General features: G+C 39.7%; 1 protein-coding gene across 2 annotated transcripts in view; it reads right to left on the minus strand.

The window, feature by feature from the left end:
* The window catches only part of RALGAPB (Ral GTPase activating protein non-catalytic subunit beta), a 3411848-nt gene that overhangs the window by 337397 nt on the left and 3050754 nt on the right, over positions 1 to 23697 (minus strand). For both annotated transcript variants that reach the window (XM_044090192.1, XM_044090191.1), the window contains exon 27: positions 1883 to 1991. In XM_044090192.1, the coding sequence (XP_043946127.1) occupies positions 1883 to 1991 (109 nt within the window). The remainder of the gene's footprint in view (positions 1 to 1882; positions 1992 to 23697) is intronic.

Raw genomic sequence — 23697 nt, forward strand, 5'->3', positions numbered from 1 at the left:
CAAGAGTAGTTCTCCCCTACTCACCAAGGGCAGTCCAACAGTTGCAGAGGACATGCCTAACTCTAAGCCTATGGTGGCTGCAGGGACCCCACTACAGGGAACCAAGGAAAAAGATGAATGTTTGAGGAATGAGAAATTGCGATAGCAGAGTCAGCCACATATAGCAGAGGCATTTAATAGTCTGCTGTATTGGCAAAGGCTGCTTATTGTTTTTTTTTTCCTTTTATGGCTGGAAGAAGGAAGAACCAAGGAAATGGTAGGGTTGCTCCATGGTAAAGCCAAAAAAAGATGTTTTATTCCTGGGGAATCATGGCAGAAGTAGCTGGCAACACAAATAAGTAGTAAAAGTTACTTTTTCACAAAAACACAACAAAAAGCACTTTAAACACTTACTCCAGACCCCCAAAGTAAAACAGCATAGCTTTTACCAAGGAAAAGTAGTTTTTAAACAACTTTGTCTACAAAAGTAAAAAGTAATACTCATGTTTATAGTTTCACAGGTAAATACTAGGTTGACAACCACCAGGGCTTTTATAAGCCTAGCCATGTAAACCAACCCAACTGTGTCCCTATGTAGTACGGGTAGTTAAGAGAAGGTATGTCAGGAAGTTTTTTAGAGGTTATGCATGGGGGGTATATTATTTTGGGCATTACTGTCTACCTCTAACACTGAAATGGAGGCAGACCCAGAGGTCAGTATCTGAGTTCCCATCCATTGATCAAGGTTATCCTTAAACAGGGTTAGAGATGGACTCTGCTTCACATGGATAGGGAACCTCTGAGGCACATACCTGTCTCATCAAAAGTTATAATTGTATTAATATTATATCAACCCCAATGGGAAATGAACCCATAATCCCTGGCTTCAACAAAGTATTAGTTTAAGGCTGTGCACACTTATGCAACCAGCTTATTGTAAGTTTTTTTTTTTTTTTTACATTTGTTTCCCCTAACAGATCTGTTTGTTTTTCAACTGAATTGTACAGGTTATAGGTCACATTAAAGGTGGGAAAAGTTTTGAAATTATTTATTGTGGTTTCATTTTTTATATCACAAAAACCTGGCATTTTAACAGGGGTGTGTACACTTTTTACATCCACTGTATAATTTCCAATATCTGACAGGGATTGTAAGCTTTGTTTAAAATACATATCAGGGTGCAGATCTTAAATGTCGTATTTGTTAGTCAAAAATGAACATACAGAACACACAGAAGCTCACCAGACATGTTCCACTTTGAACATCATTATACCTTCCTTATATTGAAAAAATGTTCATTTTGAAGTTAAGCGTGCACTTAGCTTCCTGCCTGCTGCAGAAGCTTTTCAATGGACTAGCATGGAGAGGAAGGAGCATGACACTGTAAAACTTCTAAACAAAGTAATTTACTTGGATAATGCTATGATCCCTTCCCTTTCGAACAAAGAAAGGAGGAGCATGGGCAATTATTTTTGTTTTAATTTTCACAGATAAAGTGCACCTGTATGTTCACACAGTAAACAATCTCTTTTTTCACCTTTGCTAAACAAAGACTAATTTTTAAAAAATCTTCAGAGTAGAGACCATACCACCACATAATGTCTACAAAGCCCCTGCCTGCATGTTAATGCCCAATAACGTGTCCTAATTTTGCTTCAGGTTAGACAAGTCTTAAGCTTTGCAAGAGAAGGAGTATAAAACAGCAAAGTTAGACCCATGGCTCAACAAAATTTGTTTTTAAGAAAGTGGGCTTATTTATTTATGTTTTAAACCATGGAATCCATCTCCCTACATGTGGCATTTAATATAAAACAGACTGTAATAAACAAACGGGAAGAGACTATATTACTGCATTTAAAGTAAACTGCCACTTTCATACAAAATTTTAAAATGATTACTTTACCTATATCATCGTAACGTTCAACCCATACAACTAGCACTTTAGTCTCTGGCCCAAGAGGAGGTACAGCCCTTCCTGAAGGTGTCTTCTTCATTTTGGAAGTAGGACTTAGCTATCAAAGAAATAAATATTAAAATATTAGAATATATCGCATATCTTGTAGTTCTTACATTCTTAAAGTCAACATAAGAAAAAAGTGTGGTCGCTGTTTCACATACAGAGATAAAAGCCTTGACAATTTTGCAGAAAACTGTAATTTGAATAGCAGTTCTGGCACCCATAGAAGCTAACGGGAGAAAGGAGGTGAGTTGCCGCTGCCTGTGAACTCAGAGGAGGGAGATAGTGGGAGAACTAGGTGTCTGTCTTGTGTAGTCCTGGGTATACCAAGCCCATGCTGCAACTGCACGGTCAGCTAAAGTGTGCCTTCAGTGGGCTGTTATAGCAGAGCTCACAAAAGTCACTGCAGAGGATGGGTGGTGTTCCACTGGTGGAAGAAATGATAAGAGTAAAAGTGGTTGTGCTACCTGAAAAATGTTTAATGTTCAACAGCATAAAGTAAAGCATATCAAAAACATGCAAATTAAAAGAAACAAGCAGTGTAAAATTACATAATCAAAATGTATTTGGTTCCCCTAAATACACTTGTAGCAAAAAAAAAAAAAGACTTTACATAATTACAGTTCACGTACTACTGGTTTATTTATGCATGACAAAATGCAACAAGGTTTACATGACAGCTTTTTTGTATTACATGAAGACCACAGGTTTATTTAGTCAAAACAATTTTATATTGTCAATGTGTGTGGAGTCTGCATGTCCTCCCCGCGGTTGGGTGGGCGTTCGAAAGACATGCGTAAATGGGTGTGCCTTCGTTGAAGGTTGAACATCGAGCTGGCACCTCGGCATTCGTGAAAATCTACTGCCAATAATTAGCGGACCGGAGTTCCGCTGTGGCGACCCCTAACCAGGAAAAGCTGAAAGACAACAACAACAAAGTGTATCTGACTACTCCATAAATCAATCAATAACCTGGTCCACTGTCATTATGTTTGAATGTTTCTTCTTCCAAATAAAGTGAAGTACCCATACACAGCAGTGCCACATCACTTTGCAGTTATGTTTTTAATACACACACACGTGTGTGTGTGTGTGTGTGTGTGTGTGTGTATATTCCTGTAAGTTAACAGGCACTAGCAAAAATGGACAGAAGATGACTGAAAAAGTACCTTTCAAACAGATGCAGTCGCACATGTACATATTTATATTTATATATTTCATGTGATTTTGTGAAAGTCTATGAATCCTGCCCATGCCCCTTGCTACCTACTATTAAGCATAGTTATGTGAGTTGCACTTACCATAACAAAAGACATTTGAATTCCTCACTGCTGCCGTAGCTTATAGCCATTTTTAGTTATATCCTGCCCAGGATATAATGGTCAACCAGTCTTCAAAAGTCCCTGCTTCCCCTCCAGACATGCACCCAGGCTGCTGTGTCTTGAGATCCACTGGGCAAAAAGAGCAGCCAGGGCACCAACTTCTTCAGGACTTTCTTGCTCTCCAAAAAGGAGAGAGGGCCTACCCATCTTGAAACCCCCCCAAAAGTTAGGAACACATATTTCAAAAAATAACTATATGAAAAGAGAGGAATACAGTGTGTGTGCGGCTGATGCAGCAGTGAAAAATTTGAACATCTACTGTCACATTGAGTGCAACTTGCACAACTGCATTATGTTTATCATTCCCGCTACTGCAGTAGCCTATAGCTATTTGGGAAGATTACCATAGCTTATCCATCCTAGCAGGAGGAAGGATCAGGATGCAGCGGCCCCTGATGTATAGCCCTAGCAAAGTTTGTCCTGGACCTGGAGAAGGAATCCAGTTTGTAATGCTATGTAGATGTACACATGACCAAGTAGCTGCCTCTAGAATGCTTCGAGTCCACACCATTCCAATATACCATCAAAAAGGACAAGGCTCTAGTAGAATGGGCCTTGATTCTGGATCTGCGTGGAATAGATTTGCCATGGTGGGAATAACAAAAAAAGCATCTTGAAAATGGTCTGTTTTGACACAGGCTGTCCTTTCCTTGCCCCATCACAGGCGATAAACTGCTACTCAGCTTTCCTAAAGGACTTTGTTTTCTCCAGACGATATTGGAGTTACCTGTGCACTTCCAGAGTAAGGAAAATCCTTTCTCACAGACTGGAGAGAAAACAGGTGAAGTGATGGCTTGATTCAGTGCAAACTCTGAAAAAAACTTTTGGCATGAACAATGGATTTGTTCTTAAAGTAAACCTCTCTCTTTGGAAAACCAAATAGCACTCATCCACCATAAAAGACTACAACTCAAACTCTGCTTGCAGAAGACAGAACAATAAGTAGCACAGTTTTCAATGTTATGAACCATAAGTCAGCCAGATGAGCGGGTTCAAAGGGAAACAAAGTTAACTTTATCAGCATAAAGTTAAAATCCCAAGTAGATGCCATCTGTTTTCCTAGCTGGTCTTAATGAACCTTGAAATAGGAATAAGACAGGCCAGAGGATAGTAACTCGCACAAATACTGAAGAAGCTGTAGCACATAATTCCTGACTTGGTCCTGGTTACTAGTGGGGACATTTTTTCCACTTACTAACATAAGATTTCCTAGTAGCGTGTTTTCTTGTCTCCTTTAGTAGCTGCTGCAAGTCTTCATAAAGAAGGTGCCTAAAGGGATATCAAAACTGAATCATCCAGGCAGTCAGCTGCAGTTATTTGAGAATTGTGAATAGATCCAATCTTTGAGGAACTTGGGGTAACTGCCCTTGGCCAGTTCCATAAGATGGAAGAATCACTGTTGCCTGGGTCAGAAGGAAGTCATCCCAATAATCTTTGGAGAGTCCTTTTGAATCTTCAGAATGACCTTGTATAACAGTGGAAAGGATGGAAATGCATAAAGGAACATTTCTGCCCACTGGAAAGCAAAAGCATCTGTTTTCCAGTTCTTCCTACAAGTAATCTGGTGCAGAATTTGTTTAGCTGCCTGTTCTGAAAGGAGGCAAATAAGAACTGAACCAATTCCTCGAAGAAATCCTTGCTCAACTTCCACGGGTGAAAGTCTGACCTTTTCCTCCTCAGCTTGTCTGTCACTACATTTTGCTCTGATAGAATGTAGGAAAATTGGAGAGTTAAACAAAGATTCAGAATGTAAAGTTAATAGCAGGGGGAATTCCCCGAAAAAGAGGTATGTCTATCCAGTGCCATCTGGAACCCTCATGAGCTACTCTCAGAACCCACTTGTCAGAAACACTCAGTTGCCAAAGTAGAAGACTGAGAAACAAGTTTTGGGAAAGATTTGAAGAGGAAGACGCAGGTGGAGGAAGAAGAAAGAGTGATGGCATAGTCATTCCGAGGTAGAGGCCTGTCTCTTTTTCTGAAAGGATCCTAGCTTTTTATTGAACCCCTTCTGTCATTTCTTTTTAGATTCCTGTTTGCTGGAAGCTTACTGGGATTGTTGCCTTTCTTTTTGAAAAACGAACCAAGGTTTTTGGAAGATTTAGAAAAAGGGAACTGAGAATCTTAGTAATTTCCTGGATAAATTTGCCTCTTTCATTAAACTGTTTGAGTGCCTATGTAGCAAAACGACTAAACAAAACCATACAAAGGAGAATTCAAAATCAAATATTCTACTTCTTCAGAAAACTGATTATATACACCCAAAATATATAGGCAAAACATCTAATAACAGTAGCAATATCTAAAGCCCTGGACACAGAGTCAGCACAATCACACACAATCTTTAAATAATATTTAGACACTTTAGAAAGAGTAGCAATAATACGTTTCAGAAAGAATTTATCTTCTAATAATAATCTGGCAGAAAAATAGACAGAAGTTAATAAGTATTTCAGAATATGAGCCTGGTAGTTTAGGATTCTGAAGGCTTGAGTAGATGAAGAAAAAAATTCTCTTTAGCTCAGGATTCTGAAGGCTATAACTGCAGAAAAAGATTCTCTTTCAAAATCTCTCAGTTGCTTTACCATCCTTCTCTGAAGGTGGATTAGAATTGACCAGAACTTTGTCAGCAGCTATAGAAGAAACAGAAATAGTTGTACCCCAAGGTGAGAAAGCAAATACTTGTTAGACTGAGGAACTTCATAAAGTTTATCTGCCTTTTTAGTGACTGAAGAATGACCATCAGGAGTTCTGCATGCAGAATCAAAATCGCACAAGGCTGGCTCAATAGTCTGAATAGGTGTAGTATGCGGCCTATCTGCTTTTAACATATTAATTAATTTCCTGGGGGAGGCGGGACTTTCCCACAAAGATACATTATCCATTCTGTTTACAGTTTTGGAAAAAGAAAACTCCTATACAGAAGAAACTGAGGAAGCACTCCCTTCAGAGTCAGGTGCTTTTGAAGAAAATACTGAAGTAGCCCTGTCCCTGCCATTATCAGAGTCTTCTGATCACACATCCTCTGGATACGTGCAATTAAGAGTCATATTTAAGTCTTCCTGCTGTTTCACTGGATTCAAAACCTACAATAAACAATTACCTAGGATAAGTAATTCATGTTTATTATAAGACACACTATGTTTAGATGAAATATGTCACAACTTATTGGTACTTTTCTCCTATGGACAGACCTAGCAGGAGACCGAATGAAGGATGGCACTTCAACCTGGGAAATAGGTCTCTCACCCTGCCCCACCCCAGAAGAACCTCTTGGAAAACATCCTGTACCGTAAAGAATATAGTTCTTCCATGTCCAGTGTGGGTACTAGAACAGCAGCAGAGGGCATGGCATGGCTAACTCACGGTCAATGGTGATAGAAAAGACTGCGGCCACTGCAGAGTCACTCACCAAAGGCTGAGGTGTAGGCTGAGCCAACGTTGCAGGCAAGTGCTCTTTAACTTGTATTTTTTTAGGTACAGAAGGAGGAAGAAAGCACAGTTGTGTAAGTAAACTCACCATAAGAGTAGATGTTCAAATGATCACTTCTACAGTAACCTAAGCTACATGGCTTATGTCCTGTATAGAATATACCAGCCAGTCAGCTTCCAAAGCTTCAGTGCACCTTCCACACGCCCAGACCGAGATGAGTAAAAAGACAGGCTTGGGCACAAAACCCTTCAGAAATTTCATATCAACTGAGACAGGGAGGCTAAGCCCTGAAAGGACAATGCTAGGAAAAAGAAATATATATATATCCACACCCTGACATAAGAAACATACTAAAAAATAGGGAGGAAGGAGGGATGGAACAGCCACTGCAGCAGTGATTAGTTGAACATCTACTGCTATGATAAGTTTATTTACACAACTGCACTATGTTCTTCATATTGATCACTCCTGCAGTAGCCCAAGATGTATGCATAGATTACCACAGCTTAGAATACTTGGGAGTTGCAAGGGAAAGGGTCCAGGAGTCCCAAGAAAATGGTCCTAGCAAAGCCTATCCTACAGCTGGAAAAGTGTTTTTGTAAAAGTATGTGCAGAGGACCAAGTTACTGCTTCTAGAATACCTAGAGTACAAACATTTCCAAAAAGCCACAGATGAAGCCAACACCCTGACAGAATGAGCACTGACCCAGCCTGGAGCAGTTTTGTTGTGATGGGAATAACAAAAGGTAATAGCCTGAGACAGACATTTGGAAACAGTCTGCTTTGGCATAGGTTGGCCCTTCTTCATACGTTCACAAGAAATAGACAACTGATCAGAAGTTCTGAAAGATTCTGTTCTGCCAAGATAGTACTAGAGTGTTTGTGGATATCCAAGATATGAAGCATGTTTTCTCCCTCAATCTTGGTTTCAGGGAAAAAAAAACACACAGATAAGGGCAGACTGGCTTAAAGTAAAAATGGATTCCAATTTAGGCATACAAGTGTCAGTAAAGAAGCTTGTGGTAATTGCTTCTGGCCAATTCCTAAAGAAGGGAGAACTACTGTTACCTGGGCCATAAGAAAATCACCACAGTGATCTTTGGAAATTCTTCTGAATCTTCAGAAGTACCCGGAATTTCAGTGGAAAAGTATACCACCACATTCATGTCTAAGGAAAAGAAAATCTTCTTAGCCTTCTTGTATGGAGTCCTGGAACAGAATTTTGCCTGTTGATTGTTTACACAGGATGCAACAAGGTACATCTGAGGAATTCTCCAAAGAAGGCTAAAATCATGGCAGACCCCCCTGATCTATTTTCCATTCATGAGGGTCTGCCTTTGTCCTGCTCAGCTTGTATGTCACAATTTTGCTCTGACAGAATGCAAGATGACTGTACAGTGAGACTGTGCTGTAAAGCTATATCCCATGCTAAAATGGCTAGTCTGCAAGTGAGGCAAGATTTGGTTCCCTCCTTGCTTATGTACAACATCACTGTGGTATTGTCTCTAACCACAACCTGGGACCACAGATGATTCAGAGAGCTGAGAGCCTTTACAATTGTTAGCATATATATATATATATATATATATATATATATATATATATATATATATATATATATACATACATACATATATATATATATATATATATATATATATATATATATATATGTTCATGTCTTTGGTCTGTCTTTCTTGTCCCAGAGACCTTGCACATGTATTTCCTTTGATACTGCTCCCCAAGCAGAGTCTGAAGCATCTGCAATGACTGCTTTAGAGCAGGAGGGGAGAATGGGAGACCTGGAGTCAGGGATATTTAAGGTCTCCACCAAGGGATTTCTCCTTTTCACAAACTGAAAGGACGACGGGTGTTGATGTTGGGACCAGAGAGACTTCATATACCATTGTATCATGTGTAGTCTTGAAAGAGGTAGGAGAATCATGGATGCCATGAGACCAATAATCCTAAGATATTCTCTCGATGACAGAAGTCTGAGTTTAAAACTCCTGGAATAGATCTAAATATAGATAATTTTTTTTTCCTGTGGAAGAAAAGCTCTTTGCATTGAGGTGTCAAGCAGACAACCCAGAAACACAATCCTGTGTTGGTGTCAAGAAAGACTTTTGAATGTTCTCTTGGATTCCCAGCCTGTGCAGGAGATCTCTTACCCAAATGAAAGACTTCTAACATTTTGAAAAAGACTCCACCAAAAAAAAGAAAGACATCTGAATATGGAAAAATGTGAATATACTGTAGCCTGCAATAGGTTATGACAGGAGCTAGACACTTTTTGAACACCTACAGCAGTGGACAGCCCAAAGTGTAAGGCAAAGAACTGATAATGTGATCCAGACACACAAAACTTGAAGAAACACTTGAAATACTGATGAATAGGAATGCAATGATGTGCATCTTTAAATCTAAGGTCTCAAAACAATTTCAAATGAAAAAGGAGTAACAGGTTATGAAGTGCATTTTGAACTTGGGCACTATCACAAACAGAGACAAGTTCTGGATCTTTCTTTTCCTGAAGCAATTTGTGACAGTGGCCCAACTGGGAAGGAGGAACTGCATCTGTTATCCCTGGACAACATATGAGGTAGAACAAGATGGAAGAGACGGGTTTGGTTTGCTGGACGAAGAGGAATTTTCTGTAAAGGACAAATTTCCTCCCACTGCCATCTGTGTCCTAGATGGATAATTTTCAGAACTCATCTATCTGATACTATCTGTTGCCAAAGAGAGAAATTAAGATTCAGACATTCTCTCGAAGGGATAAGGGACTGCCAGGATAGGAGGGGGTACAAGGCCCTACTAATAGTCATTCTACCTTGTTTGACTGTCCTTTTTTCTGGGAGGGGACCCTGCTTTCTTTTTGGAACCTCCCTGTCATTGCTTTTTAAACTTCTGTTTAGAAGCATTTTGCTGAGACTTATTTAGTTTCTTGCCAAATTGGATAAGAGAGCAGAAATTCCCTTAGAAAAATTTAGAGGAGGGATGAAAAAAACAAGAAATTCCCAAAATCAGCTCAATCTCTTTCATCACACTTTTTGATAACCTCTAAAGCAGAGGGCTCAAAAACTAAATTTCTATACAATGTATAATTCAGAATGTCATTCTTGACATTGTCTGGGAAGTTATAGGACTATATACAGCCAAAGCTCCTCAAAATAATACCAGTGGCAACAGTTCTGGAAACAGTAACAACAGAGTTATAAAGACATCTCAGACAATGACCACTGACTTCAGAAAACACAAGAAACTACACAAAGCAGATTTTTCTTTACAAGGGAAACTGTAGCAAAAACATTTCTCAGACTTTCACAATTAGTCAGTTAAAACTTTAACATATGAGCCTGACATTTAAGAAATCTAAAAATCAAAGTTGCAGAAGCATACACTTTCCCCACAAACTTATCAATACAATAGCTTTACTAACCTTGTCTGAAGGATAAGGATTAGAATTAGGAAATACCTAGCAGCAGCTGGATTAAAGATATAGTTGCTGGGTCAGGTCTGGAATTAGTGTTAAAAAAACCCTGAATGACTGAGAAACTCTGTACATTCTACCTGCTTTTCAGGTGCAGCAGACTGACTGTCATGGAAACTACAGGCTGTAACAAACACATCGTCTGCAATGCTGACAACAGTGGGAGAATGGGAGTGTGTTCTGGGAGGTTTACTATCATAATGTCCATGATCAGTTCTATTTTGAACTAAAACACTGACATTTTTTCTTAAAATTTGACATTTACGAAAATGTAAATGTCGAACATAACCCAGTAAAGTCGATTCGACATGAATCGACATACCATTTCCTCTACAACTAGCACAAAAGGAACACCAGTACTTGTTGTCAGAAGTACGAATGTACTGCCCAACATTAAACTTTAAGTTCTTGCAGGGGGCAAGCCCCCCTGCACCCCCTGTGGGGGGCTGTAGCCCCCCCACACACTGCATCTTATATATTCCAGCTGAGGAAAGAGATGAATTACCCTAGATGCACTGTACCGCGATCTCTCTCAGTACTCGAGTTCATATCAGCTAATGCACAGTGCATTCACTGATATGAACTTTCGATATGGAGATGTTCAGCAAGATGGACATTCGAAAATCAAACTTTCATGTGTTCCATTTGTGGCCATCTCAACTTACAATTTTAATAATAAACTGTTTTAGGAATTCCAGTTGTAGCAATTCATAGTATTTTGTAAGGGACTGAGAAACCTCAGTCTTTTCCCACTGAAAACAGTGCCACATTCTGGAAACTGTCTCAGAGAAAGTGAATCCATCACAGGGAGATTCAGATACCATTCTCTTCTCAGCATCTGAAACAGAAACCAGAGGAGAAAAACCTGAATCTGTCCCTTCACACTCTCAAACAGATTCCACATCTTGACCCTCTTCAGAGAAAGAGGAATCATATTTTTTTTTACAAGAAACCTCCTTACAAGAAACAACAACAGCCTGCACAAGACCCTGAGCAAAGACCAATAAATTACTTCTGTTCAGAGAAACTGACACAGAAGTTAAATGTGTAGCGTTCTGTCTTTTTGGCAGGGATGTTGAGGCAGTCCATCTCAATTTGGATTTTTCAAGGGCAAATCATGGTTACTCTATGTTTTTTTTTTGAAAAGGTCACCAAAGCCATGGATGAAGCCAAAACAGTACACACTGCATACCTTGGCCTAGCCAAAGCTTTAGACCCAATTCCCTCTGAGGTATAGTAGAAGAGCTAAATAAAGTAGGAATAAACCTCTGTGTCACCCACTGAATTGCCAAATGGTTCACAGATAGGATGCAGGAAATCAAAACGGGAAGTTACCTCCTTAAAGAGACCAGTCACCAGTGGAGTCCCCCCAAGGTTCTGTGCTGGGACCTTTCCTACCTGGCATCTACTTTTCTGAAGTAAAAACAAATAGCAAAAGGCTCTGGCTAAGTTTGTATATGACTGCAAGCTAGGTGCAGTCAATGAATCCTCAAATGTCTTTGCCATTTTGCGGGAAGTTTTCCCCAGATAACTGGTGCCAAAATCAAAGACTGAAACTAAATGCCAAAAAATGCATTACTGTATCCTTTGAGAAGTCATGTACCCCAGGGAACTACCACATTAACAATAGACCCCTGAAAGTGAACTCCGCTGTTTAGTCCTAGCTACTAAAAATAATTAAAATGTTAACACCTTAAATCACCAGTATTCGTAAGGAGACCTGTTCCCAATTCCTATAAAAAAAAAAACAGAAAAAAAATAAATAAATTCTGTCTGCAGGAGTTCCACAAAGGGACTTTATCTGCTGAAAATGAAAGAGTGGGGCTGACCACAGATCCTATGAAGCCCACAGGTGCTCTTGAGGGTGGCAAGAAATTACTGAAGAAACTAGCGGCCAGGCTGTTTTCATCTTATGGATCTCAAGACACAGCAGCCTGGGCCCATGTGTGAAGAGAAGGCAGAACATTTTGAAGACTGTCCATGTGTTACATCCTGGGCAGGACATAACCTAAATAGTTACAGGCAACAGCAGCACTGAGAATGATTAACATCTGGAGTAACTTTGCAGTTAGCTGGAGGGAGTAAAATTTGGGTAACACTTGCTAGACGCTTGGTTATATGGCTTTCTCATGTCCTCAGACATAAAGGCTTCTTTAGAATATCAAGGCATTAACATAGAAAACCCACCTGTCAAGGCCAAGCAGGGGCTATGAGAATGAATTGCCTGGAATTCTGTATAAATTTCAGAAAAAGAGGAAATGAGGGAAATTGTGAAAGAGTTCAAGGGACTATGTCTTATAATAGCACTTCTGGGATGTTTATCCACACAAGGAATCAGGGAAAATAAACTGCTGCACTAGGTACTGTTCAGGGATGCAAATAGGTCACAGAAAAGATTCCCAGCAATTTAAAAGCTTTGAAGCTACAGATAGGCTGAGGGTCCATTTGTGTGACATCAGTAAGCAAATGCTAAGCCTGTCCAGTAGTGAAGTGACTTCCCCAGGAATATATCTAATCACAAAGCCCTCTGTTGACCCAGACCATTCCCATAACCTCAATGCTTCTGAATAGAGGAAGTAAAAGTGAATTCCTCCCTGTTTGAATATATACTAAATCACTGCCATGTTGTTGGTGTGGTTCACTATAGCACCTTTGAGCATGGTGAAGAAAGGTTTGCACTGCAAGGAATGGACTGTCTTCATCGCCAGAGCACAGATGTGAGAATGGGCTCTGCCTATGACCATACATGTTGGAAAGTCTGCCCTTGACACTGTCCCTCACCACCTCTACAAGAAAAATATGACAGAAAAATTCAAGCAACAAGTGGAGGATTATACAAGAGAAACATTTATTAAAAGCATGGGCAGCTGCATGGTGGCACGACAGACACTGCAACTCTTGAAGAAAGGGAAGTAAAATGGAATAAGGAGGAAAGGCAGGAAATTAACAGATGCAAGCAAGAGATATGCTAATATCTATATAAGCAAGTGCAGTTTCAGAGAGCAAGTAGTTCTTAGAGACACTTTTGGATAGTCTGAAAAGGCTGAAACAGCTAATATGACTGTGACAGTGGGTAGACAGAGGAATACGTTGATTCATAGACAGGGAGAAAAAGGTGGTTAAACATCCATTGGCAATACTGGAAGTTTTCGCAAAGTATTATAAACTATTATATACATCAGAAAATGTACTAAATGGAAATCACAACAAAATTATGTGATTTCTTGGAAAAACATTACTACCACACCTGTTATCACAGTGTACTTTTTACAATCCCCAATAATGACGGAGGAGATAAAGGAAACTATGAACAGTTAGAAGGGCAAGTTGCTGGGAGGAGACAGGATACCAACAGAACTACGGTCAGCAGGAGGGTAAAAGTTGATTAGACTCTGGCATGAGATCTTTAACAAGTTTCTGAAGGAGACGTAGTTCTGAAATCTTGGAAAGAGGCTTTGACAATGGTCAGGATTACAAGATCATTATGTCCGTCACTGCAACAAGATTATAATGAATAATACAGACAATAATCAATGAAGATTAATGTGGGTTTGTGTGGAAACAAACAGAAGCCAATGTTATAAGGGTTCCCCAAACTGCACAGGAATCAGAAGTGACAAATGTTCCACTGACTGGCCTTACTAAGCCTGGATGTTGAAAAAGTGTTTAGAGAGTTGAATAGACATTTATTTGCTCTACTAACTAGGATGGGATGTTTGTTCACTTAGAGATTTATAGTAGGACTGAAGTAAAAAAAAAAAAAAAAAAGTACATCTCTTTCATACTGACAAGGGAAGTAGTCAGATGTCCCAACTGCTATTACAAATTTGTTTAGAACAAATAGTACAGTGGCAAAGGCAATCCCCGGTAAAAGCTTTGAATCATATGGGAAAGCATAATTTGCTGACATTTTAACAAGTTTGGTAAATCCCAAGAAAGATTTTCAAAACATTTTTGCGATGTTTTACAATTTTAGGAGCATAACACAAATTAAAATAAATGTAGAAAAGGCCCAATAGATACTGATGCATATTACCACATCAGGAGAGGGGGAATGCATGATTTCTGAATAAGGTGGACATGATGAAATATTTGAGTGTTGGGATTAAAAATACATGACTGAAGTCAAAGGGAGCATCATATATGGTGGTGGGGGACAAACTGAAGCAGCCATTTGGACTTTGGAAAACACTGAGTTTAGATCATTAGCAAAAGCACCAGGTGCTCCAAATCTATATACTCACACACACTATCTGTGGCGGCAAGCTTTTTTGGATCTTTCCTCAAACTTCTTGTTGAATAAAGTTAAAAAAAAAAAAAAGGACAAGGGATCTATTATGCGAATGGAAGCCATTGTGACTGGCATGGGAGAAGTTACTATTGCCAAACAAGTGTGCCACACCAGATTTATTATTGTATTATAAGGCAACACACATAAAAATATAAACAATGCTAAGGAATAACACAAATCATAACGGAAAGAAATGCTACCGAGAATAGGGAGACACCTAGGATTTATTAGGCTACTGTCAGGAAGTAAAAGGAGGACTTCAACAGATTTAACCCACAGAAACAACAGCTAAGCAATTTCAAAGTTGGTTGCATTTAAAGCAATATAAAGACTGCAAGCCACTACCTGCACTGAAGAAAGGGGACAGGACATCTCAATGTGTTTTGGAGAAAGGCCCCTCAAAAAAATTCAGGTTAAATACGGACATTAACTTGATAAGGCAGGAAAGGCTATGAACTGGATTGAGACTGAGTTTAGCAAGGATAACAAAGGGTCATATTATAGTATGGCATTGTACAGTACTGTATGGCATTGTACAACAGCATAAAAAACTGTAGGGACAAAAACAGAAGACCTTCTGGTTGAGTTAGTACATTTTTGAACAAAAGAAAATCACGATGCAAATAGATACGCTGTTAGTGAAGTACATAAGGTTTGAATGAAAGTAAAAAAGGAGTAATGAACAATATTAAAGTCCGAGGAAAGGATATTTCAGGATCAGCATACAGAAGAATTATGGATGGAAGCAACAAAGGCAAGATGGTTCTGTATTTTTGCATGGAAATGTCTCCATAAACATTTTTACACTCTAGTTATGCCTAAGAAAATGTTCCAAATAATATTCGAGTAATACTGGAGATGTAATGATCAGAAAACAAAAATTTGCTCACCCACTGTGAGACTGAAGCAGTCTATAGAAATTTAAAAATGATTTGCAGAAGTGACTAGACCAATTTTTTAAGAAAATATATCAGTACATTATTTTTTCTTAGGACTAGCAGCACTGGGAGATATTTCAAGTACAAAACATCTAATAAAGTGGATAATGTTTGAAAAAAAAAAGTGATAGCTAGACACAAAGTCAGAAGACCCCCTCCCCATCCTCAAAAGGTGAAAGAGTTAGATGCTATAGTAAATTAAGTAGTTGAATTTGAAGAAGTGGTATAGAGGAGATAATAAACTTCAAAATGGGAGCTATTGCTAACTAATGTTGGTGGAACAAAACACAGCATATACTAAGAATAATTTTGCTGTTTTATAAGACAATGTCTTGCTGATTATAAGGAAGAATACTTCCAGCTTATAGAGGTGTTTCGGTGTAATCTTGATTTTAATGACAGTAGTACTGAATAGCTTCATATCAATTCTCAGTTCCAGAAATGAGGAGGTAGATATGCATATGTTATATAACTGAAAAAAAAGAGGTATGGAATAGACAAAGTTTGGAACCATTGTATATAAATGACTCTCCCTTGCAATGAACAGATTTTAAAGGTTAAGGTTATAATGACTGCATCCAGTTTAATGTCACTGCTTATAAGTGAGCATCTGCATTTAATTACGATGATTTTTAAAAATACATTGTTTAATCACAAATCAAATACATTTTTCTTATCTTACCTACAGTTTGGATTCCAAAGAGATAAAATAAGCTGTATGTAGAAACTGAAAGAAGCACTTTTTGAAACCTGAATAATGAGTTTATTTGATTTGCTAAATTTTTTAAGAGGTGTGTTTTGATTATTTTTAAAGAGTTGGTATATGGATTTCTTTGATGAAGCTTCTTATTGTGATAAGACAAAAGTGCTTAATAGTATCGATTTATTGCTTTAATAAAGTTTCAGTTCATTACTATGCTTGAGAATGGAGCATTGTTCTACTAATTTTTGGTTATTGTTCCAGCATGAGGTTGACATTTTTCTTCTGATTTGTATTATAAAAAAAGTTATGTACTCACCATTAACATTCCATTTGTGTTGTCCATTTTCATTCTTCCTCAACTGTGGGTTCAGATCTGAATGTCGGATCTAACTCGGATCCTTTTTTTTTATAGCTTAGAATCCTACTCTCGAGCTCCTCCCTTACCCATAATACCCCTGTCCTCCAAATTACCTTGGATCGCATTTGCTGCAGTTGTATAAGTAGATACATAAAATAATGGAAAGAACTATCTTGAGATAGATAGCAGATAGAACCAGGAGCTCAAAAGGAACAGTGGTTCCTAGAACACCTCCACAAATCTTCCCAGAAAGGACAGGGGGATGGAGCAGGGGAAGGGTGACGAGGGATGAGGGCAAAGAACCTGCTGCACTTGTTGCTGAGGGGTGAAGTGAAGAGATCAAAGCAAGGCTGACCCCACTTTTGGAAGATTCTGTTTGCCATTGACTGATTTACAGCACTTGTTAGGCATCAGAATAACTATGCTGAGCCTGTCCGCCAGAATGTTGAATTTCTCCAGAATGTACGTTGCAATCAGCAAGCATTTAGAAGAGGTCACCCACTGCCAAACCCTCTCTGCTTCTCGTCATAAGGGGTAAGATCTGGTTCCTTCCTGTTCATATACCATACCACTGACATATTTGTCTGCTTGTACTGCAACAGTTCCTAGAGGTAGAAGGCTCTCAAATGCATGCAATGTTACAAGCACCACTCTCATCTCTGGCATACTGATATGCACATTGGTGTCTTGTGTCAACCATGTGCCTTGGACCCTGCAACCCAGTTAATACCCCCCACCCCAGCTGAGAAGCATCGGTGGTCAATGAGGTATTGGGGGGGTGAAAGAACAAAGGGTCATACTTGCTTGACTTCTTCTGAGTGGAACCACGACACAAGAGAGTCACTGCACACATGGGATAACCTGATGGGGTGAGTCAGCGGATAGAAATGTAAGGATCACTGGACTGCCAAAGTCCACTGGAATACTCTCATGTGTAAGCGAGCTGCTGGAATTAAGTTTATCGTAGAAGCCATCGAAACTAATGCACTGAGGACTAGACTTGCTGGGGGTAATGGGATAGCTAATTGGCTGTGCCTGGATGAGCTCTTGTTAAATCTATCAACTGTATGGGTTGTAGCAGAGATTTCTGTATGTTGACTGTGATGCCCAAGGTGGGGGCTAACTGTAGTAGATAGTCTCTGGCTTATAAGAGTAGATGCCTGGTTGGTGCGGTCAGGAGCCAGTCGTCTAGATAAGAAACATGTTGAATCAATGCAGTCTCAAGTGAGCTGCTACTACTGCCATCCCGTTTGGTAAACACCCTGGGGGCTGTGGTGAGACCAAAGGGCAGTAGTCAACTTATAATGACTGGCCTCCAGCCGGAAGCAGAGAAACTTTCTGGAGCATCTGTTCATTTTTATGTGATAGTACATGTCCTGAAGGACAATGGAGCATATCCGGTCATCCTTTTGTAACAGAGGTAGGCTGGACTGAACCATGACCATCCAGAACTTCACATCGTCCAATGATTTGTTTAGCAGGGTTAGGTCCATGATTGGCCTTAGGTCCCCTGTCTTCTTTGGTATGAAAAAGAACCTTGAGTAAATTCCGGATCCAACTTGGTCTGGTGGGACCTCCTCCTGGATGACTCTTTTTTTTCTATCAGTTTTGCAATTTGTAATGCTGCTTCCTCCTTCTGACTGGGTGGAACATAGGGGATATTTTTGCTTGGTTTTGGATTCTGCAAAAATGGAATATCCTCTGGATATGATCCTTTGCACCCAACAATCATTTGTGATGGTTAACCAGGCATCTGGGTGAAAGAACAAGTGCCTTGACTGCCTCCAGAGAGGGACAGTCGGGCAACCTCTCAGGAGTGCTGAAAGGACCTATCCAAGAAGGAATCTTGTGATCCTTGATTTTGTGGACTCCCACTGTCACTAGGGTGGCATCTACCATTATAGTTATTTCTCCCTCTGCCTCTGGAGAAAAAATCTCCCTGTGATTCCTGAAAAGGACCTTGAGACTATTTGAACCACAATTTCTTACCACCGTGCTGGTTCCTGGAAAATGGTCTTCGTGGGGTAGAAAAATGGATTCCAATAGCAGACGAGGTCTTTCTATTCTTCTCAAAACGGGAGAGCATCTCTTTATCAGTGGGGCCAAACAATGATGATCCACCAAAAGAAGCAATGATGAAGGATGCTTGAAAGGTTCCACAAAGTCACAGAGCTACATCCAGGCATGATGCCTTATAGCAATGCCTGAACTGGGTCACCCTTGAGGTACCCTCTGTGACATGTGAGATTAGCCTCATGGACGCATTAGATATAGACTGCAGGGTGGCCAATCTGGAAGAAAATTTTACTGCTCCTCTGCAGACATGGACCTTTGGGCAAAACTAGACAGTTCCTTAATTAAGTCCTTCTGTAGTTTAATGAAGTGAGACAGGTAATTCAGCAATCACAGTGCGAAAGTCGCTGAAGCATACACCTGCTTCTCAAATCTGTCCAAAGCTCTAGACTCTCTGTTAAGGGGATGGACAGAGGAGCTCTGTTTGGACAGCTCCTTTTTAGTGGCTGCCACAACAACCATGGCATTTGCCGAGGAACCCTTGGCCCAGTGTTGAGTATAGGACAGGGCACTAAGGATCTTATCAGCTCTCTTTAGAATGGACTCCACAGTGTCGGACTCCTTCCATGCCCTGTGGAAGACAAGGTCAATAAGTTTATATGCATGGGGGGACACGCAAGATGCATATGGGCCAGACATGAAGACCTCCAAAAACACAGACTCTTCTGAGGAAGGGCTTTTGGTAGACCAACCATCTCTCTGGTGCAGGACTTCAAGGATATCTCCAAAGGAGACACCATATGGTAGAGATCTTGGGGACCCCTCCCCTTCATCAAAGTCCATGTCTTCTGTCAGGGAATCCAAGTGCCCCCTCTTGCACAGTCTCTTTCGAGGAACCTCCTCGGTGGGATGCTCTGGAGAGGTGTCAGAAGGGACAGAGTGCTCCACAGAGGGAGCTGCTCAACAGTTCTTGCGGTCTGGCTGTCCCTGAGGAGGAAGATGAGCATGCTCATGCACAGAGGTTAGAGTAGGAGTGGGAGCCAAAGGAGGTAGAGTTGAGGTAGTTCTCGGCTGGGAGAAAACCCTCGTCACTACTTCAAATGCAGAAGGACCCAAAGAAGCCAAAAGTACTCTCTCCTGAACTGAGGTTCTAGAAGCAGACAACTCCAAACTCTCACAGATCCCCTGCACCGAGGAGAGAGTTGGAGCAGAGCTGTCATGTGCCAAAGCTCCGAGGGAAAGCGATGGCTCCGAAACCTCTAGAGTAGAGGGCATTCCCTTGGACCCGATGCCAATGCCTCTGCTCCGAGATCCATTGTGTTCTAAGAAAGTCAAAGGTGATTGGATCAGAGACACAGTTGGAGCTGAGGAGGGAAGGGCCATCAGATCTGACATTTTGACTCTGGATACCTCCGAATCAGAGTGATCCATAAAGGGAAGTCAGATTGCAGAAGAAGAAATCAAAGGCACAAAAGTAGGGTGGAACATGGATCCAGTGGGGAACGGAGCAGGCAAAACTCCCATCTGTATCCTAAGGAAACTCATCATCCGGTCCAGCTCCACTTTGGACAGGATCTGGGAAGATCTGATGAAGGATGACGTGGAGGGAGGTCTTGATGACTTCTTTGGGGTTTCTTGGAGAAAGGGAGACCTCATAGTGGGAGACAAGACCTCCAGGGGGGTCTTGGAGTTCGGAGCCGAGGAGGTGGCAAAGTTTCTGTCAGATGTGAAGGCCTTGGATCCAATAGCTTGACAGTCTTGGTTGGTGGTTCAGAAGTTGCCCTTTTAGGAGGAGATTGGGAAGGGGAATATTTCCTGGACTCCCTGGGCTCCTTTTGCTTTCTTGTAGGGGTTTGAGCCCCTGATTCTTGAGATGGTCCATCAACAGAAGACTGAGGAATAAGACCATAAGACCCTTAAGGATAAGTTTGTTTCAGCATTAAACCAGAGCATGGGAACTGAAACCCAAATAAATACCACATTATATGTCCAAATGACTAGACCCTAGACAGTAAACACACTCCTTGTGGGCATCAGACCGAGGGATCTTGTGCCAAAAGGAAGTGCATTTTTTGAACACAACAGGCTTGTCAGCCATAGTTCAATTTTAACTACACTACACAACAGAACAGAAAGGTTAAAGAGAAAGGATTTTTTGGAAGAAATGAGAAAAGGAAAAAACTACCAACAATGGTAGAGAAAGAAATACTCGAAGGTATGAAAGCATTTAAAGACCTAACAAAGAAACCAAAATAATTAAAAAAAAAAAAAAAAGGCTTGTAGAAGGGTGAGGAAAGTGACAGGCTACAAATAAGACATAGAAGATAATAAGATTGATTTAAATCACTCACAACCCATGAGCTCTGAGAGAGAAAATCCCAGCTTGCTAGAAGCAAGGCAAACAAGATCTGATGTAATCTGGAGGAGAGCGGCATTATGGGTAAGGAAGGAGTCCGACAGTTGGATTAAGCTATAAAAAAGTGGCCAAACTGGATCCGAGGTTCATATCCAAACCTCCAGGTTGAGGAAAGAATGAAAATGACAACATCAGATCCATCATTTCCAAGTATTTTGAGTAGCAAATGTAACTTGAAGGAAGTGAAAGAAAGGATAGTAATGCTTCAACTGTAAGTCTGAGTCAACACAATGTAAGGATCTGTGCAGAAGCTATTAATGGGACTCAAAGTGTGGCTGTTTAGTCAAGGGATGAACGATTCATTATTTTTTATACAAGCAATACATTTCTAAGACAACTGTGGTTTGCAGGATGCCACCTACCAAAAAGATGACTAGTTTTATCTCTCTGACTGATTTATGTTTCAGCCTCTGGTGTTGGAACTAGTAGGGTCACATGGTTTCCAGACAGCAGGTCATCCAACTGACATCTGCTAAACCACGGGCACATGATTCTAACACTATCTAGCTGTTTTTTGCAATAAAATAGTAATTCACCATCGTCAACAATGGAACCCACATTTCTGGGTGGCAAGTCTTTTGAAACATTAGGAAATTTCCTTTTTAAACTAAAGTGACTACAACAGGATACTACCCATTTGAAGAATCATTGCTGCCAAATGTGTTGCCAGGAGGCTCAGAACCAAAAAGACGCTCACTGGACTTAATTTGACTTCAGAATTTCTTAACAGATGGGCCGCACTAAATGAGCAAACAGGATTTAATTATACACTTTTGGAAGGCTTTTTTGTCCGAGGCGCTAAAGTGCAATAAATTGTTTTTTGGATCTGTATCCTGTTGTTTTTTCCTTCATTGTTCGTGTTCTGGTGGTTTTGGAGGATTTAATTATATGCTCTTGCTCATTAAAACTAATGAAGCTCTCATAACTGACTACATTAAGTTACTAGATGAAACAACTGGGGTTTTGATGGACTACTACGAATTACAGGCATTTCGTGCCCAGTTAACCTTTATTTTTGAGAAGTTGGTAAAAGAAGAGTTGGTTGTTAAAGGAAAGAAAAAGAAAAAATTCCAAAAGATTTTGATGAGTATTGAGTTACTAATCTATTCCTGATAATGTTAAAGAAAAAGTCCATGAGTTACTAATCTATTCCTGATAATGTTAAAGAAAAAGTCCATAAACATCATCTGGATCATTCTGCTGACAATGAATATTACCAGACCAATTGTGCTGCCAAAGCAGCCAAAACATCTGTTTACAATAATTCTTTGTAAGTCTATGGCCAACATCCACTGAAGAAATTAAAGGGGTTGACAACAACATTTCACAGATGAAAGAGATTCCAAATCAGCAGAATAAAAGCGTGAAAAGTTTCACGAATCTGAACAAATCACCAATGACACTAAAGATATTCTCAGATAAGTAAAAATGGGAACTAAATGGCTTATAACAAACATTTCAATCACTGTCAATATCAATTCAACTAGAAATCAAGAAACTTCAGATTTGGATTCCACAAATATGCCATCTGGGGACCAAGGTAAGTCAGGGGGGTCAACATTAGTAATGATTCACATAATTGTTTGACAGATGATAAATTGAAAGTCATTAAACTATCTATTTCACAGAACAGCTTGATAGTGAAAGGTTTGCTATTTGAGCCATCCATGAGAGTGTAACTGGTAGATTTGGTTTCTTTTAAGATTTTTACCAAGAAATCTAACTTAGCTTCTTGACACAAAACATAACTCTGAACAAGCATTTAAAAATGTAGTTTTAACCCTCCAGTGAGGTCTTTCACAATGTTTGTGAAAATGAAGAAAAATGTACTTTAAAGATGCCCCCAACACCAAGTCCATTTCATAATCTCAGTAGAGAAGAAAAAGCTGTGCTTAATAAGTTATCCATCATTAAACAACTTAACAAAATGAAAGCAGATAAAGGTAACAGTTTTAACAGTGATGGATATGGTTTCTTATGGACACAGAATGGTGAAGATGTCAACCGTGGTGAGGCACACTGAGCCACAAGCAATAGAGACACTGGTGAAGCTTACACTGCTCTTGAAAAATTTTTGGGAAAATATATGTTGTTTTTTAGAAACATGCAAGCATTTGGTTGGCTATTTTTTCTGTTCCATTTCCTAGATCACCTGTGATTTTTTTTTGTCATTCCAAAATTTCACAGACATTTAATCCACCTTTAGGTCGATTGTGATTGATGGTGTCTCAAAAACTTGAGTCTCTAGCCATTTGGGTGGAACAAACAAACAGGTTGGCTACACATTATTCTATCTTATTTGTTAAATTCTGGAGATTTGATTGATTAACTAATGAAGATCCCAATTAGAAGTTGGAGATTTTTGTAGTCACCACAGACGTTGTGAGTCTTTAGACTTTTATTCCAAAGGGCTACAGATTGGTTTAGACAAAACATCTTGTCAATGAAACTAAATTTATGCAGATTGATGATTGAGTTAAAACTAGAAGTTAATTTGACCAACATTTTTTCAGTTTAAGGACAATTATTTTCAACAAGTCAAAGGTCTGGCAATGGGAATTGCAATGATCTGTTAAAAATTTGCACTGTCATACTGACTAATTTGTTTTTGTTTTTTCGGTGACTGAGTTCAGTTAGAAAATTTGCATAATTTCTTGGTCGAGTGTGTTATGATTTAATTTACTATGAGACAAACTGAAATTTTTTTGGGGAAATGAGCATTAACAAGAATGGTGTA

The sequence above is a fragment of the Protopterus annectens genome, chromosome 12.part0, assembly GCF_019279795.1.
Source record: "Protopterus annectens isolate FY-2018-M chromosome 12.part0, PAN1.0, whole genome shotgun sequence".
In the NCBI taxonomy this organism is placed as follows: Eukaryota; Metazoa; Chordata; order Ceratodontiformes; family Protopteridae; genus Protopterus; species Protopterus annectens.